This window comes from Malaclemys terrapin, chromosome 23 (genome assembly GCF_027887155.1).
Source record: "Malaclemys terrapin pileata isolate rMalTer1 chromosome 23, rMalTer1.hap1, whole genome shotgun sequence".
NCBI lineage: Eukaryota > Metazoa > Chordata > Testudines > Emydidae > Malaclemys > Malaclemys terrapin.
Genome location: NC_071527.1, coordinates 12,969,151 through 12,986,223, shown reverse-complemented (window position 1 = coordinate 12,986,223; position 17,073 = coordinate 12,969,151). Strand labels below are relative to the sequence as shown.

General features: G+C 43.2%; 1 protein-coding gene across 1 annotated transcript in view; it reads left to right on the top strand.

Moving 5' to 3' along the window:
• The first annotated feature begins 806 nt into the window (after nucleotides 1-806).
• Nucleotides 807-17,073, top strand: part of LOC128828511 (maestro heat-like repeat-containing protein family member 2B) — a 38,208-nt gene continuing 21,941 nt past the window's right edge. The window contains exons 1-16 of the mRNA XM_054013238.1: nucleotides 807-854; nucleotides 2,179-2,262; nucleotides 2,894-3,038; nucleotides 3,508-3,548; nucleotides 3,874-4,015; nucleotides 5,464-5,516; nucleotides 8,055-8,162; nucleotides 8,518-8,637; nucleotides 8,891-9,013; nucleotides 10,229-10,381; nucleotides 11,191-11,217; nucleotides 11,543-11,665; nucleotides 12,078-12,157; nucleotides 12,647-12,782; nucleotides 12,951-13,046; nucleotides 13,915-14,019. Of these exons, the coding sequence (XP_053869213.1) occupies nucleotides 807-854; nucleotides 2,179-2,262; nucleotides 2,894-3,038; nucleotides 3,508-3,548; nucleotides 3,874-4,015; nucleotides 5,464-5,516; nucleotides 8,055-8,162; nucleotides 8,518-8,637; nucleotides 8,891-9,013; nucleotides 10,229-10,381; nucleotides 11,191-11,217; nucleotides 11,543-11,665; nucleotides 12,078-12,157; nucleotides 12,647-12,782; nucleotides 12,951-13,046; nucleotides 13,915-14,019 (1,584 nt within the window). The remainder of the gene's footprint in view (nucleotides 855-2,178; nucleotides 2,263-2,893; nucleotides 3,039-3,507; nucleotides 3,549-3,873; nucleotides 4,016-5,463; nucleotides 5,517-8,054; nucleotides 8,163-8,517; nucleotides 8,638-8,890; nucleotides 9,014-10,228; nucleotides 10,382-11,190; nucleotides 11,218-11,542; nucleotides 11,666-12,077; nucleotides 12,158-12,646; nucleotides 12,783-12,950; nucleotides 13,047-13,914; nucleotides 14,020-17,073) is intronic.

Below are 17,073 nucleotides of genomic sequence, written 5' to 3'. Positions count from 1 at the left end.
TTAACTTGGGGCTAATGCATGTTAACAATAATCAGATACAAATAAAATAGGACTCCTGGCTCGATATTCGTCAGTATTATACACTATAGATTCTGAGTTCTGTTCTACTGGTGTAACCACAGATTAGCTTCAATGACCTCAGTCTATCTAACGCTTTTATAAGATTTCCATCGTGGTAGTATGATGGCACTCATTATAGAAGTGGAATTACTTTAGATTTACACTGGTGTAACTGAGACCAGAGTCTGGTCCTATGTTTTTCCCACTGATTCTGTAGATGAGAGAAGCTCGGTACTATTCTTAAATAGGGCCCTTTGAAATCCAGGATTAATTCCAATGTGGAAAGTAAGTGAGTAGAACAAAGAAGTACTGTACACCTCTCCTTATCTTTCAGTGCCCGAGACAAGAGTTAAAAAGTTTCTGATTGTGAAGGCAGTGAAATCCACTCTCAGTGATCAGAATGCTAAGGTAAGATTGTGTGTGGAGCAGTGAAATATTTCAATTTTTTTCAATGATATGGGATGAATGGATATCTGGGTGGAGCTTTCATTCAGATCCAGAGGAGAGACTGCAGACTAGAGAAGGCATGTCATTCTCCTGCCTGTGTTAAATGTAGCCATGTTTATAATCCAAGGAGATAAACTCAAAAGCATAAGGACTCTCATATCCTATCTCCTATTTCAGGCAGAAGGGATAACAAGAACTCTTGTGTGTAATCTCTACCCTTGCAGGTGAGGAAGGCAGTTCTTCATTTCATCAGGAGGCTGCTCAGTTCAGGAAGTGTGGAGAATTGTGCAGCATGGGATATGGTAGCATATGTTCTCCGCCAGTTCAGTGTGTCCACCAGCAAACTGGTAAGGAGAGTTCTTAACACTTAGGACTCGGTCCTACCACACTTGCATGCTGATTGCTCCCCTTGCCTTCCGTGTGAGTTTTGACTCAAGGACAGCTGGACTGAATGATTAGAGCCAGAATCTGATCAGTTATATTGGTGTAAAGTCAAGGGAACTCCACTGACTTTAGTGGCGTTACTCTGGATTTATACTAGTGTAACAGAGATCAGAATCTCACACTGGGTCTTTACATCTAACAGAGTTATCTAGCAAAAAGAAGAACAGGAGTACTTGTGGCACCTTAGAGACTAACAAATTTATTAGAGCATAAGCTTTCGTGGACTACAGCCCACTTCTTCGGATGCATATAGAATGGAACTATGCATCCGAAGAAGTGGGCTGTAGTCCACGAAAGCTTATGCTCTAATAAATTTGTTAGTCTCTAAGGTGCCACAAGTACTCCTGTTCTTCTTTTTGCGGATACAGACTAACACGGCTGTTACTCTGAGAGTTATCTAGGTTACTCAAACCTCTGATGAGACATTGAAAATTCTGAAAACACCATTTTTCAGTGAAATGTTCTTGTAGAAGGAAGCACATCTTTTTGTTTTCAATAGACTCTCCAGAGAACATAATGATGCCCAATTCTGTGGCTGTTGAAGCATACATAAACTATTAGCAAAACACCGAGGTTATGCAGGCTGCATCCCAGACTGTCAGGAGCCTGGAAAAGCTTGCTGCATATTTCCCTCACTACATACTCTACTCTACATGTACTAGTTTAAAAATATCTTCAATCCGTATTTCTATCCATGGACACAGCCAGGGGCTCCAGACACTTTGTGCTCCATGACTGGATCCATGATATGTATTAACATAAACAGTTCAACTTTACAGTAAGTTGTTGATAGAATCACACTCACTACACACAGAATGACCAAGCTGGTTGGGGCATCAGAACAAACAGAGTGGATCCCCCTGGTTCTGCATATTTATTTCCATTGGGCAGAGACTGAATATTTTTCCTCAGAGATAAAAAGATGAAACAGTTTTTCAAATTTAAAAAATTTTAACGCTGTTGGGGGAACTCTATTGTGTTCAGTGAATCATTCCCTTCACTTTAGGGTTTTCCTAAGCCTGGGATTTGACCCACCAGTTAGGAGTTTCTATTATGCTCTTCCCTTCAGACGTTTGTGCACTTCCGGTGCAATATAAAAGCAGGCATAGGTCAATGTTCAAGATGGCTTTGTAAGAGAAGGACACTGATTCTATAGCCAGTGTCTTGCTACTAGCTCATAAGTTCTATATAGCTATCTCACAGCAGGGTACAACACTTCTCACCCAGGCTATTGAGGAAGAAAGGACTATCCAAACCCTGTGCATTGACATCCTGCAATGTCTGGACACCTCAGTCAGTGGAATGTCCCAAGTAAGTGACCTATTGCTACTGCTTCTTGAAATAGGGACATTCTTCCTTACGTTCCTTGTACCTCTCCACAAGGAAGCTTTTTGCACAGTCAGCATAATGGAGGAACAGCATGTCAAATTCATGTCAGGGATGGTGTGACCCCTTCATCATGGAGTATGTGGTTCACATTAGAGAAAAGATATAAAGCAACTTACCTGGAAGGAATCATGTTGCAGAGATCTTCCCTTAATTCTTTCCACTGTCTGAACCCCCCCTTCTGAAATTTAGATTTGGTGATCCTGGATTTGAACAGATACTGGGGCTGGAACTGTGCCTTATATAGGTCTGTAAAGTTCTGGGTGAGTTTATGGTGCTATCTAAATAGCTCCATAATGCTCTAATGCAGGGAAAGAGGATTCATCTCTGAGTGAGAGCCAAATTGCTCACCAAACAAGGCAGTGTATTTAAAAGACAGAGTGAGGGGGCACCAGACAGATAGAGTGAGATGATGGGGATGAGGTGATAGGTTAGGGAAGGGTCAGTGATGAATAAAAGGAGAAGCTACATGACAGGGAGGGATTCAGACAGCAGGATACTGGAGGTGGGGGAATGGAAATAGCTATGTACTGAACAGTCTCGCTCTTCTCTGCAGGTGTTATGGCCAAGGCTTCTGGAGTATGTGGTGCCAGCTCAGTACACTGGTACTTTGAAGCCTCTCTGCAGATGCCTTAGGGAACTGGCTGAGAAAAAGCAGCAGGAAGGAGAAGAAGCTGCTTGCCTCGACTACAGTGGACCAGGTTTATAACAGAAACTCTTTCATTTATTTTCTCCAGGCCCTATGAAATGAACAGATTCAGTCTGCTCCCGTTCTCTCGTCTGCAATCAGGAGGCTAAAATGAATGAGGGATGGTCTTGTCATTACAACATGGCCATGGGAGGGAGCTAGGAAATGTGGGTTCTGTTCCCACCTTGCCACCAAAATTCTGATGTGACCTTGGGGAAATCACTTGATCTTTCTCTCTCAGCTTCCCCACTTGTGAAATGAAGGAGTAATTAATGCCAACCTCATAGAGGTGCTGTGAGGCGGAATTCATTCCTGTTTGTAAAGCATTTTGAGATGCTCAGACTGAAAGCACTATGGAAATGCAAATTATTATCAGCTGTATTCAACATTGGTGGGCACGTTGGAAATGGATAGGTGAATAACATCAGTAGGACTCTCTGCAAAGCCTGGCATAATTAATGCTATTCTGTTTCTTTCCCTAGAGAAACTCCCTACACCCCAGGGGCTGCTGGCGCGACTCCTGGTGAGTAGACCATGGAAATAGGTTTTCTGCGAAATGTGAAGTGGGACAGTTAACTATAAAAATCGGTTTTATAGCTAGATGCTTATAGACAGGCTGAGGAATGTGTATGATTGGGTCTCTCTCTCTCTCCACCCTCTCCTGAGACACACTGTTCTGCATCCTCGTACTAGCTAGAATGCTTGCTTCTTCAGGAAGACACTGCAGTAGAAGCAAAAACTCTATTGTACAGTCTCCACAATGAGAGAGTCTGAACTATTCCCTCCTTCAGGAACAAACTGGTGTTGTGCTGACAAAACTTAGGCTGTTCTTTCTCTCTCATTGACAGGTAGTAGCCTCATCCCCTTATGAAAGAGAAGGACATGGATATGCTGCCTTGCAATTACTTAAGGCCCTGCACGAAACTATCCATGCAGCAGTGGGTGAGATGTGGGTAGTAAAGATCCCACCTCTGCTGCAGTACATTGAAGGTAAAGTGCTAGTTAGGAGGAGTGCGGTCCATGGAGAATAGAAGGGAAGCCACAAAATGCAGCTTCCTATTGACATGTGTTGTGCCATTCCTGTTGCAGTACATGAGAACAGTGGGGAATTGAAGTTGGGGTTCTGGGCCCTCACTTTTCCTTCACCTGGATAACTGGGAACCACTGGGGTAAATCCAGAGTTGAACCACTGAGGCCAATTCAATCAGGGCAGAATCAGGCCAGGAAGGTTTCAGCTGAATGGAAATTATACAGCAGTTCCCCCCACACCTTTGCTAGGTTATTAGTTGGGAAGGTGAATACCCATGAAGCTGGAGGTTAGTGAAATATTTTGGGGTTACATATATAGTCTGATTTTGCAAACTAAATGTTTCTGAAAATTAAACCCCATGTTTACTTTCAAGGGCGATTCAATTAAAAAACCCAGAGTTTTCTTTCTGTAAGGAAACCTGAGCCATAAAAGCTAGGTTGGCCAAGTGGCTGCCCTATGTAGAATCTAGGTATTGTGGGCCTAATAATGTCTTTCACCAATTTTACAGTGGTATGAATCTATTGACCTCCTCGGTCAGTGTAGGCTGCGTCTATACTATGGGGTTATGGCAGCAGAGCTCCAATGACGTAGCTGTGCCAGTGTAGTCTCTGTGGAGCATGACAGACCTTACGTGGAGCACAAACCCGATACGTTTCTGATGAACGTCGGACCCCACAATGTTCAAGTGGGTTTGATATTCAAAAAAAGATTTAAGAAATGAGCTGTATCTTCCCTAGTTGTTGTTGCTGTACAGAGTCCCCAGTACTACATTGTGCCGACATTAAAGAAGGGTAGGTTAGAGCTGGACATTCAGAAACAGGGCCAGATTCTCAGCTGATGTAAATCAGTATAATTCCATTGACTTCAGTGAAGCTACACCGATTTACATCAAGTTAGGATCGAGTCCAGAATCTCTTATTATGCAGGAAAAGTTTGTATTCACATTAAACCCAGTCCTCTGATGTGCTAAACCGTTTTGTGAGGTGCTCAGCACCCTCAGCTCCCATGAAAGTCAACAGGAATTGGGAGTGCTCAGCATCTCACTCCTGGTGGGTTGACTGACCCTGAATAAAAATGCCAGCAGGGTACATAACATGATACTTTCTGTTGGTCCAACAAAGAACGTTGGCGTAGGTCCCATTTAGCCTTGAAAGCCCAGGTATGTTACAGCTTGGCAGACCAGGGGTTTTAGAAGGACAGATTGCAAAGGTAGGGTGACCAGATGTCCCGATTTTATAGGGATAGTCCCGATTTTGGGGTCTTTTTCTTATATAGACTCTTATTAGCCCCCCACCCCCTGTCCCGATGTTTCACATTTGCTGTAAGGTCACCCCATGCAAAGGAGATACCTGGGGCGACTCTTTTTGCTAACCTAGGTGACACTATTGTTTTGCCTCCTGCTTTATAGGAAACACAGAGAATTCCCTGGACCATGAACGGTGGGAGCACATGCTGCTTCAGGTACAAGATGGCTTTCAGATGTATTGTCACAGCCCTCCCTCCCCCCTCCAAATGTACCAGCTGGGGAAAAAATTAATGATAAATTATTCATTAGAAGCAGAGCTGGTCAAACCATTTCATTTGCAACTTTTGTTCAGTGAAAAATGGCCTTTTTTATTTTCATAGGACATTTTCAAATTTTTCAGTTTTGTTTTTTGTAAAAAAAAACAACAACAACCCCAATCCAAATAGAAAATGTTTAGTTTTTTTAAACTGAAGTTGATTTTTTGGGGTTTTTTTTCCAGGTGCTTTCCTGTTTGTCTCCTCCCCCTCTGGCTTTTTCAGTCACAAAGTGGAAGAGGGGAAAAAGGCGTGGGGACGAGGGATAAAGGGAAGGAAAGGGGGAAAACAAAGAATTGAATAATGGTCATTTTTGATTTTGAAAAGCAAAATATTTTTGTTTCTTTCACTTTTCATTTGTGTGGTGAAAAATCCCACTTGTTTTGTGAAATGGACTTACTATTGTTCAACCAGCTCTAGTTATAAATAACTCTGTATTACCTCTGGGAACAACACAAAACTTAACCAGAAAACCAGCATGCTAATGGTGCTAGTGCATCACTGGGGGACATCTAAAGGATTCTTTTTTTCTATTTGCCACTCAAAAGAAAATTTGCTCTGAGAAACCCAACAAGGAAAAGAGACAAGACAAGGTTTGGTGACTGTATCTCATGGAGAAGCCTTTCTGGTCAGAAAGAGCTCTTTACAACCTCGTGTAAATCCAGACAAGGAACATTTTTATGGCGAGCGCTGAAAATGAAAGGAAAGGACCTAGTGACAAATAAGCCCCAGAAGGTTTGGAGTTCCATTTGGGGTTGGATTACACTCTAGAATTTCCCATTCCAGATGCAGCCTCATTTGAAATTCTTTGGGCTAAAAAATCAAATAAGATTAGGTTCTCTTGTGAGGTTTTTGATATTTCCTGGCTGCTGTTCAAAATTCGGGCCTGAAACAGCAAAGTGCTGAGAGTTACTAACCTCTCGCTGACTTCAATGAGAGTTGAGAATGTGACCCTGGATCCTTTTGGGTACCCAGTGGCAGAGGCCACAGGAGTGCATAAGATTACCAGGATTCCCTGGATCTGATCTCTATATAATCAAAGGGTGTCATGTAAAGACTTTACTGGATACCTGTGCCACACAGATCATCATAATCATTGCACAGTGACTGGAAGGATAATATATAAGGCGTTATGGTTGTATACTGAAGTTTATGCTTTTAAGGTCTGTGAGTTAGGGCTGGTCACCAGAAAGCGATCAACAAGTTTCTTTCGGGCAGGAGATGCTTATCTGCCTGAATGGCTGTATGTAGATGAGTAATTATTCACAGTGGATGCTAATCAATAGAGCAACATTCTAATCAAGTGATTGTCAAGTCTCCAGAGGAGATTCGATACAAGAAAAACAAACAAACAATAGGGGGTACCCTGTTTACAAGCAAAGACAATGGATGCTTGGAACTATATCTGGAGGTCCAGAGGTATCCTGCATCAGGTATCCTTCGCCTATTGGACGAACTGCCAGCTGGCTTGTCTCATGAATGGAGGATCACGTTTGGTCTGGGTGTTTCATGCTGGGAGAGAGATTTGGGGGAGCTGTCCTTTGTGAGACAGGGGAATGTTTGGTTATCTAAGTTTAAGCTCTAGAAGTGTGTTATGATTTTATTTTTATGTAACCATTTGTTTACATTAATTTTACTTGCTGCTTCTCAAATCTCTGATCTTTGTGAATTAGACTCTACTTGTTTTCACTATAAATGTATCTAAGTGAAGTATAGTTGTTTTCACTCTAAACGTATCTAAGTGTGTTAAATGGAGCGATGATGCTGAGGTAACACCGGTGACAGGTGTGTAGCAAACCTATGAATTCTGTGAGTGTCCAGTGGAACAGGGGCTGGACATTCTGGGGCTGCACAGAGGGCTCGGCGGTTGGACTGTACCGATGGCTTACCTGTAGAAGGACAGTGGAGCTGGATGGGGTGAGAAGGGTGTGCTTGTGTTTCCTGTGGCTGGCAGAGTCAGGAGCTGACATGTGGCAGGCACAGAGGAGGCTTCCTCATGCTAAGGGCAGGTGGTAGTGAGGTACCTCACAACCCTGGGTACTCTCAGGAGGTGTCATAAAGGGACCACAGCACTTCAGAGAAGGTTCCTGGTCCTTCGTAGTCCAGGGTTCTTTGTTCAAAATTTATTAGACCTATTCTCCATCCACTATAAAATCACTCCTCAATGGTCAGATTTCTTGGCTCCATCTCATTCTCCAATTCACTGTCTATCTGGGTTTGGAGACTGAGAGGAATCATCAGGCAAAGGTTTAAGAACAACAGGCAGAGGAAGTCTGGGTTGTTGATGTTTACAGTTCTCAATAGGGAAATAATCTTCCCATTGACACCTGAATATTGGAAAGTTTACAACAGAGAACAAGGAAGAAAACAAACAAACCCTACAACAACCCCCAAATTCTTGCAATTAACCATCTGCTTTACCTCTTGTTTTACACTCAGTTCCTAAGAACATCTCTGGAGACGATAGACAACAGTGCCTGGAGCAGCCAGCTAAGCCTTGAGTTGAGCCAGCAGATGGCTGGCTATGCCAGCCCTTCCAAAGAGAAGGTTTGTTATCTGTTAAGGCTTAGTTTCTAGTTAATTTCCCTTGAAATTCTGATTGGGGGGCTGCATAAGGCTTCTCTCAAGGCTTCATTACTTTATATTTTATTCTGCATATAAAATTTGTTTTTACTTGTTCCCTGCTCTCTTGCCCCCAGCCCGCCCTTCCAATATTTACTTGGACAGGCTGTTTGTCTGTACTGCATTGTTGGTTCTCTGGCTGGGCTAGATGATGGGATGTTTCTGCAGTATGGATGCTTGGACTTGGCTATCTTGTTTCTTCCTGAGTGTTGCTGAGCTGGGTCTGTACTGACAGGCACGTTGTGTTACTGATGTCTCAGTGCTGGTCTCTTTCTTTCAGAGTTTCCTGTATAAGGCACTAGGAACATCCTTAGCAGTTTGTCAGGACCTGGTCCATGTTAAATCTCAGATTAATACATTTCTGACGACAACAGATTATATGGAAGCCCCTGAGACAGAGGTGAGGACTCTGTCCCTCTCCCCACTTTACCAAGTAATCCCTGAATGCTCCCTGTGGGGCTCAGCTCTGAGTTGGCCTGGGGGGACAGATGCCATTTTGCTTCATATCCTCATTGCTATTTCACTCAGCCCCCCGCTCCCCATGTGTCTCAGGCCTCATTGGCACTTTATACCACTTCAGGTGAAAGGAATGGAGTCGTGGGGTCTATCAGGCACCTGGTTAGATCCTAACCAGTATTTTTCTTGGGTCACAGGGAGTCATTTCCGTCCTCGCATTCTCTGCTGAGAGCCACTTGGACCTCACCTTGAACGCACTTCAGGAGTTTGGGGCTGCAATCAGCAAAGTTAAGATTTCTGGGCTCATCGACCGTCTGAAGGTAAAGGAGCCAGGGGGTTCTCTCAAACTTCCTCTCCCTCTAAAGCAGGGGCATAACCCTGCGGTAGTGTCTGCTCTGGTCTGCTAGCATTGTCCCCCAATGTATGCGTTCTGCGTGATGCCTGCAGTTAAGCAGGGAGGAGCACAATCTGGAGCTGGGGTTCTCTCAAATGATTTTTATCGTCTAATGTCTCATGGCTTGAGCGCTCCTCCCATGCACAATGTGTGGGATCTACATCAGTTGCTTGCATGGAAAAACATTTAAGGTATTTGTAGATGTTTTTTAATCCCGGTTAGTAGCTGGAAAGGAGAAGGTGTTGCAAGCAACATTTGGCTAACCAACCTGCTGTAGGTAGACCACCAGTGATCTACTAATGACAATTATGGAACCTCTGATTTAGAGCAGTGGTTCTCAACCTTTCCAGATTAGTGTACCCCTTTCAGGAGTCTGATTTGTCTTTTGTACCCCAAATTTCACCTCACTTAAAAACTACTTCCTTACAAAATCAGGCATAAAATTATTAAAAAGTGGCACTGCACATTATTACTGAAAAATTGCTTATTTTCTCATTTTTACCATATAATTATAAACTAAATCAACTGGAATATAAATATTGTATTTGCATTTCAGAGTGTAGTATATAGAGTAGTATAAAGAAGCCATTGTATGAAATTTTGGTTAGTAACTTTGCAAGTGCTTTCTTTGTAGTCTGCTGTAAAACTAGGCAAATATCTAGATGAGTTGATATACCCCCTGGAAAACCTCTGCAGACCCTCAGGGGTACACAAGTATTCCTGGTTGAAAACCACTGATCTAGAGGATAGAGCAGGAGACTAGGCCTCTGGGCTTCCATTGCTGGCTCTGCATTTACTCACTGTGCAGCCTTAGGCAAGACATTTAGCGCCTGATCTTGTACCCATCAGTGTCAAGGACTAAGCTCCCCTGTACTTCACTGCTGTAGGTTCAGCATTTTAGGCTCTCTGTGTCAGAGTTACCCATGGGAATGATGGAGATACTAATAACTCCCTACCTCACACAGTTATTATATTGCTTAAATACTGTTTGCAAGTGGTTTGAGATCTTTGGCTGAAAAGAGCTTTGCAAGTGCAAGCTGCCATTGCTACTGTGAGCAATTCCTCGGTCAGCAGCAGATCAGAATTCCAAGGCAAAACGAATCAGAAGAACTTGTCTCTAGTGACGTTTCCGATTGTCTAGGACTACCACCATGGGAAAAGAGGCAAGACTCGCAGCACCCTGATGCTGACATACAGCAACGTGGCTGTCCATGCTCCAAAAGAGCAGCTTCTCTCCCGAGTAGAGGCAGACATCACAGGGAACATCCTTCACCATTACAGAGCCAGTTGTCGGGTAAGAGCTTTTGCCGTGATAAGTGTTAGGGGCATTACCCTGAAGTGATAGCATTGCCTCTGAGTTTATAGAGAGAGGGCTTGTATTTTCTAAAACTCTCCTTTGAGCAATAATTTGTCAAATAACTCATATTTAAAACTGTAATGGACGGAGCGTGAGCTGTCACATGTTGTAGCATTTTTGTTGCTCTTCTTTGTATTTTCTCTAGTTTCTCTATATTCTTCTGAAATTCTGTAGACCACAGCTACACAGTAATTCAGATGCAGTCAGACTCAGGCTATTCAGAATAACACTCTAACTCCCCTAATATGTATGTGTACCTAGCTCTATCTTTCGCTACCCAAGAGAGACTAGTGGTAGCTTGTATTTAGTTGATTTGCTGTCACTCTGTTTCTTGGACTCACTACTTCCCTTATCTCTTATCTGTCTTCTTGTTTGTCTGTGTGCTCCTTATTTCTGTTCCCTAGGTGTCTGACTGCTGGCACTGACTCTCATCTTAGAGCAACCTCTCCACGTCACTTTGCCATTCAATTCTGCCCTGTCTGACTGAGACTCTCACTTAGGCATTGTCAAAAACAGTTGAACCAAACTGAGATCTTCCAGTAGTTCACAAATGCAAATATTACATAGTATGGCCCCTGATATTGACCTCTACAAAACACCCCCTCTGGATACATTTCCTGCCTTTTGGAAGATTTAACAATAGTGATTTCTCTCTGCTCCATATTCAACAGCCAGGACATTTTGAGGATGTGTGTTATGGGGGACTATGTACATTGCTAAGAGCTGTTTTGCATTTTGTTTTTCAGGTGCTGGGCATCACTCTTACGAACAAGGTAAATTCTAAATAATCTGCTCTCAGCTCTTGCATTTTCTATACACAAGTTGCTTGTTTAAATTGCACAGAGCTTGATCTCCTTGCTACATCAAGCAGGAGTCCTGGCTGCTCTGGTGTAAGTGGACCTGGATTTATTTGATGAACCTGGGTTTTCTCTTCTTCTGAGGTGGGTGCAGAGCCGGGGTCCTCTGCCTTCTGGGGTCTGTGGACACCTCTCTCCTCTCCTGAGGCTAGATTTAATTCCTGATCTTTATCTTCTGGACTCTAGTTCTTCTCTCAGTTTCTCATCCACATCCTCTTGTTTCTCCTTCTGGATTATGTAGGACATGTACCTAAAATTAACCCTCATCCAGAATGTCATGGAGATTAGCTGTGCCATCTTGGAGACCGGAGACTCCCAGGAGTTCGAATTCTCTTACAAACAGGAGCTCCTTGGCTACATGCTGGTGAGTGATTAGGAGCTTTGAGGACTGAAATACAAAGGAGTTTGTTGTAATGCAATAAGACTGGTTTTCCAGGGAGATGTTATTTTAGGCATTGGCTGTGACTGTACTACTGCAGTCTCATGAGCTACCTGCATGTCACCCGAATGCTGGGTCCACTCTGAGCTCGGCAGAGATGCTGACATATTGTGGGCTGTAACTGGAAGGAATGGCTTGTGTCTGGTGAGTTATCTTTCTGTCCTCCGTATAGCCTGCAGATGGCCCTACGGTCCATTTCTGAGGCAGAGAGCCTGCTGAGTACGGTGTCTGTTTATTACAGGTCTGGCATATGGCCCTATTTCAGGGTGTGAGAGGAAGACCTCTCTGCCTTTCAAATCCATTTCCCATTTTTTATGTCCCTATTAATGCATTTCAGGACTTCATTAAAAAGGAACCACTGGATTCCCTGGCATCTCCAGTTCGCTACAAGGCAATTCTTGCCATTGAACATCTGAGGTAGGCTATTTTCTGCCACATTTCCTGGCACTGTGATGACTTCTTATTTGTTAATTCATGAGTGTCAGGTTGGGAGCAGTCTGATGCCTGCAGGGTTTGGCTCACATGCTGCTCACCAGCAGAACTTTCATTCTTGAGGGTTTGAATGTGTCCATTTGGAGGTTTGTGCTTGAAAGACACAAGATTGCAGGTTGTGGGCCATGCAGTACAATGGAGGAGAGTTCAGATGGGGAGGGAGGTGTCTGGCTAGCTGGCAGGGGGAAGGAAGCTTGTGGGTTTCTCTAAAAAGGGGACTTGAAGCTTTAGCTTTACTTCTAGATGAGCCAATACTTAATAGAGGTGCAAGGAGGTGCTCAGCTGCAAAGTGAAGGGTTGTTTGCATTTGGGGTTCTAGACTGGGGCAATCTCTAGTAATTGGACCCATTTCTTGTACTTGGAGGTGGTACTGAGTCTAATGCATGACTTTTCTTCCTATCTTTCTTCTGCCAGCAAACTCAAACCATCTTTGACCTTGGAGGATAACTGTGAGCTCCTTGATCAGTGTTTCAAAAGTTTATTTCCCCTTCCTCCCTTGGAGAAGACGAAAGAGGAAGGCGAGACAGCAAAGGATGCTCTGCATATACAGGTACGTGAGAACAATTCTCCTCTGGCACCATCCACTGTATTTCTGCCCAGCAGGCACTGGGTGATGGCAGTCACACATGGCCTCCCTGGCAAGGTTATGGTTAGCTTTCCCCAGCCCACACACACAAATGATCTGCGCTGAGCCTCACTCCTTCTCTTCTGGTTTCAGTCACTGTACATGAGGTCCGCGGAAGTCCTTGGCAAGCTAATGAAGACTTTGCTGGAGGAAGAACCAACCGCAGACTGGTTCCAGGAAATGTTTGATGTGAGTAGACCCTTGAACCGCGGTGGAGATTGTTTCTTGTGTTACAGCAGGGAAGAGTCAGAGATTTAGGGGGTCAAGCTTCAGTTGTGGAGGAATTTTCCACAACGGAGTGAATTTTAGGGAGAAAGCACTACATTCTTCCTTGTGATAAGCGGGCATTTGCCCCATTGAAATCCACGGAAGCTATGCCATTTTATGCCAGAGCTGGATTGGGATCAAGTTCTTACAATGGAGTTGACATTACTTGGACCGGCAAGAAAATCACCACTGCAGTAGCCAAATCCAAGAGAACAGTTGAAACTGATCACTTCTTCGAAGAAGAATTCATTACTATTGAGTTAAGCCCTGTGTATGGAAACTCATTCAGAGGAGACTTCCTGTTCCTCAGACATGAACAGAATATCTTGAAGAGCTGAGGGGTGGGGAGTTTGTTGCACCTTCAGTATAAAAATGAAGTTATAAAAGGAGCTGGGCTAGGGGGACTTCTCTGCTCTTATTCAAATTAATAAAAAGAAATGCTCCTCTCTGTCATTTTGCCACTCGACGTGGGAGAAGTTGCCCAGGAATCAGACCACAGCAGCAGACATCAAACAGCATGCAAAGTGCTAGACAGCTCCCATCAGACATCACATACACAGGCCCAGATTCATCTCTCATGTACCTCCTTTGGCTTCAATCACCAGAGGTGAATCTGGTCCCTGGGACTTGTATATCTAAGGGGCTCTTCCATTAGACATGTGATTCCTTTGCTACATGGAGGTCAGATGCTTTGGAGAGGGATTTTAGTGACAATTAAACCTGTTGAAGAGGAACTTTTGGGAGGGATTTTCTGGTACTAACTCTGTCCATTCCCCTGCTCTACCAACAGCTACTAAGGACATGGTTCAGTTCAGGGAAGGAGTGGGAGAGAGAAAGGGCCTTGCAGGCCAGCACCCAGCTGCTGACTGCCTATCAAGAGACAGTTAATAGCACAGTGAGTATAGCCTTACTCTTCCTTGAGCTGAGTTCCCTGCTTATATCAGATCTGACACTCCACGCAAATGCATGACAAACTCTTCCAGGGCAGCAGCTGGGATCTCAAGGTGACTAAGATCCCTCTGCTTCCATAAGAGAGAGGTTTACACAACAATGCCATGACCACACTCCGGGCAGACTGCAAAAAGTAGAGGGCAGCCAATCCCCCAAACTGATGGCTTATTCTATAATTAGATTCACCAAGTCAACAACAAAAGAGCTTCCACCCTAGTTAACAAGATGCCAAATGCAGCCCCCTTTTGGCATTCCAGACCTTGGCTCCCATCTAAACATCCATATCGTGGAAGCAGGGGGAGGGATAGCTCAGTGGTTTGAGCATTGGTCTGCTAACCCCAGGGTTGTGAGTTCAATCCTTGAGGAGGCCATTTAGGGAAGTGGGGTAAAAATCTGTCTGGGATTGGTCCTACTTTGAATAGGGGGTTGGACTAGATGACCTCCTGAGGTCCTTTCCAACCCTAATATAGTGAGGGGTTACTGAAAACCTGATTCACATATGTGAGGTTCATTGATCATAAAGGACCAGATGCTTATCCCCAGGTCAATGTGAATCTCAGGTCTTTCCCAAATATCATGTTGTCAGCCAGTCCTTAATAACTAAATCTAAGATTTATTGTTAAAAGAAAGAAGAGAGTTACACATGGTTAAAAGATCAATATCCATACAAGTGACTTTCAATGTTCATAGTTCAGGATCACAACAGTGATGGAATAAACTGCTGGTTTGTAAAAGTCTCTCTGGAATCATCCCAACAGATCAGAATCCAAAGGCAGCTCAGATGTAAAGTCTGTTAGTTTTTTCCATGCATTTTCCAGGTTATTCCAAATGATTATTTGGAAAATCTCTGTCCTATGACTTACACTTTCTCTGTTCAAAGTTTAAGCAGACTAGAGATGATAGGATCAGTCCCAAGCCTTCTCTTTTATAGCTATTCTAGCAGGTTGACAAGCCTACCTCACAGAAATTGTCACAGAAGGACCTTCCCCCAATGCAGATCACCTGTTGTACTTTGCTTTGAAGATAATCTTCTATTTCCTGTGCATACACAGTAAACTAGTTAAATTCATTCACATAAGCTAATTAGCCGTTCTTCCATTATAACACAGATAGTTAAGCTGAAGATAATGTAGAAATTATTGGTTTCCTGAAGTGTCTTACATCTTTGATTTTCAGGTTAACTGAAGACCTTGCATACATAATTAAGGCAATTAAGATATGAAAGGGAATTAGCATCTACAAGCTAATTTGGTTACATTGTGAAACTTCTAACCGGGTATAGATAAACACAGACAAATACACTTAGCAACTAGTGTTCATTTTTGAATGAGTTGCTGATTGCTAGTCTAATACATCACTTTGAAATTCACATGCAAGTGAACTGTCTATTTCCTCATGTTAAAATATGTTAAAATATCCTCACACCTTCTATGGGTCATCTCGATTATCACTTCAAAGGTTTTTTTCTCTCTCCTGCTGATGATAGCTCATCTCAATTAATTGGCCTCTTACAGTTGGTATGGCTACTCCCACCTCTTCATGTTCTCTGTATGTATAAATATCTTCTTTCTGTGTGTTCCAGTCTATGCATCCGATGAAGTAGGCTGTAGTCTACGAAAGCTTATGCTCAAATAAATTCGTTAGTCTCTAAGGTGCCACAAGTACTCCTGTTCTTTTTGCGGATACAGACTAACACGGCTGCTTCTCTGAAACCTGTCTTGATACAATAGAAGTGCCTCTTGTTAAGTTATTATGGGTCATACACAGGTTGACTGGTCTGCCAGTGTCACAAATGCATTCTTGGTTCTTATGCTCCCAGGATGCTAAAGCTGAATTTCTATTTAATCAGCTAAGAACATAAAACATAAGAGTGGCTATCCTGGATCCCCCAGGAGAATGGTTCATCTAGCCCAGGATCCTGTCTTCTGATAGTGGTGGCTGCCAGATGCCTCAGAGGGAATGAACAGAACAAGGCAATTGTCAAGTGAACCATCCCCCGTTGGACAGTCCCAGCCCCAGCTTCTGGCAGTCAGAGGCTTAGGGACACCCAGATCATGGGGTTGCATCCCTGACCATGTTAGCTAATAGCCATTGATGGACCTATCCTCCATGAACTCATCTAATTCTTTTTTGAACCCAGTTATACTTTTGGCCTTCACAACATCTCCCTGGCAATGAGTTCCACAGGTTGACTGCATTGTGTGAAGAAATGCTTCCTTTTGTTTGTTTTAAACCTGCTGCCTATTAATTTCATTGGGTGACCCCTTGTTTCTGTTTCAGAACAGCAGCCGTGTTAGTCTGTATCCGCAAAAAGAACAGGAGTACTTGTGGCACCTTAGAGACTAACACATTTATTAGAGCATAAGCTTTCGTGGACTACAGCCCACTTCTTCGGATGCATATAGACAGGCATATAGATGTCTAATAAATTTGTTAGTCTCTAAGGTGCCACAAGTACTCCTGTTCCTTGTTTCTGTGTTATGTGAAGGGCTAAATAACACTTCCTTAATGACTTTCTCTACAACAGTCATGATTTTATAGTTCTCTATCATATTCCCTCTTAGTCGTCTCTTTTCCAAGATGAAAAGTCCCTGTCTTTTTAATCTCTCCTTGTATGAGAAGTTGTCCTATACGCCTAATAATTTTTGTTGCTCTTCTCTGTATTTCTTCCAATTCTAACATATCTTTTTTGAGATGAGATGACCAAAACTGCACGCAGTATTCAAGGTGTGGGGGTACTGTAGATTTACACAGTGTCATAATGATATTTACTGTCTTATTATCTATCCCCTTCCTGATGGTAACTAACATGTTGTTATGGTTTTTGACTGCATGTTGAGCAGATGCTTTCAGAGAACTGTACACAACGACTCTGAGGTCTCTTTCTTGAGTGATAACAGCTAATTTAGACCCCATCCGTTTGTATGTACAATTGGGATTATGTTTTCCAATGTGCATTACCCAGGTCAGTACAGGAATCAGAGGCACAATGTTACCA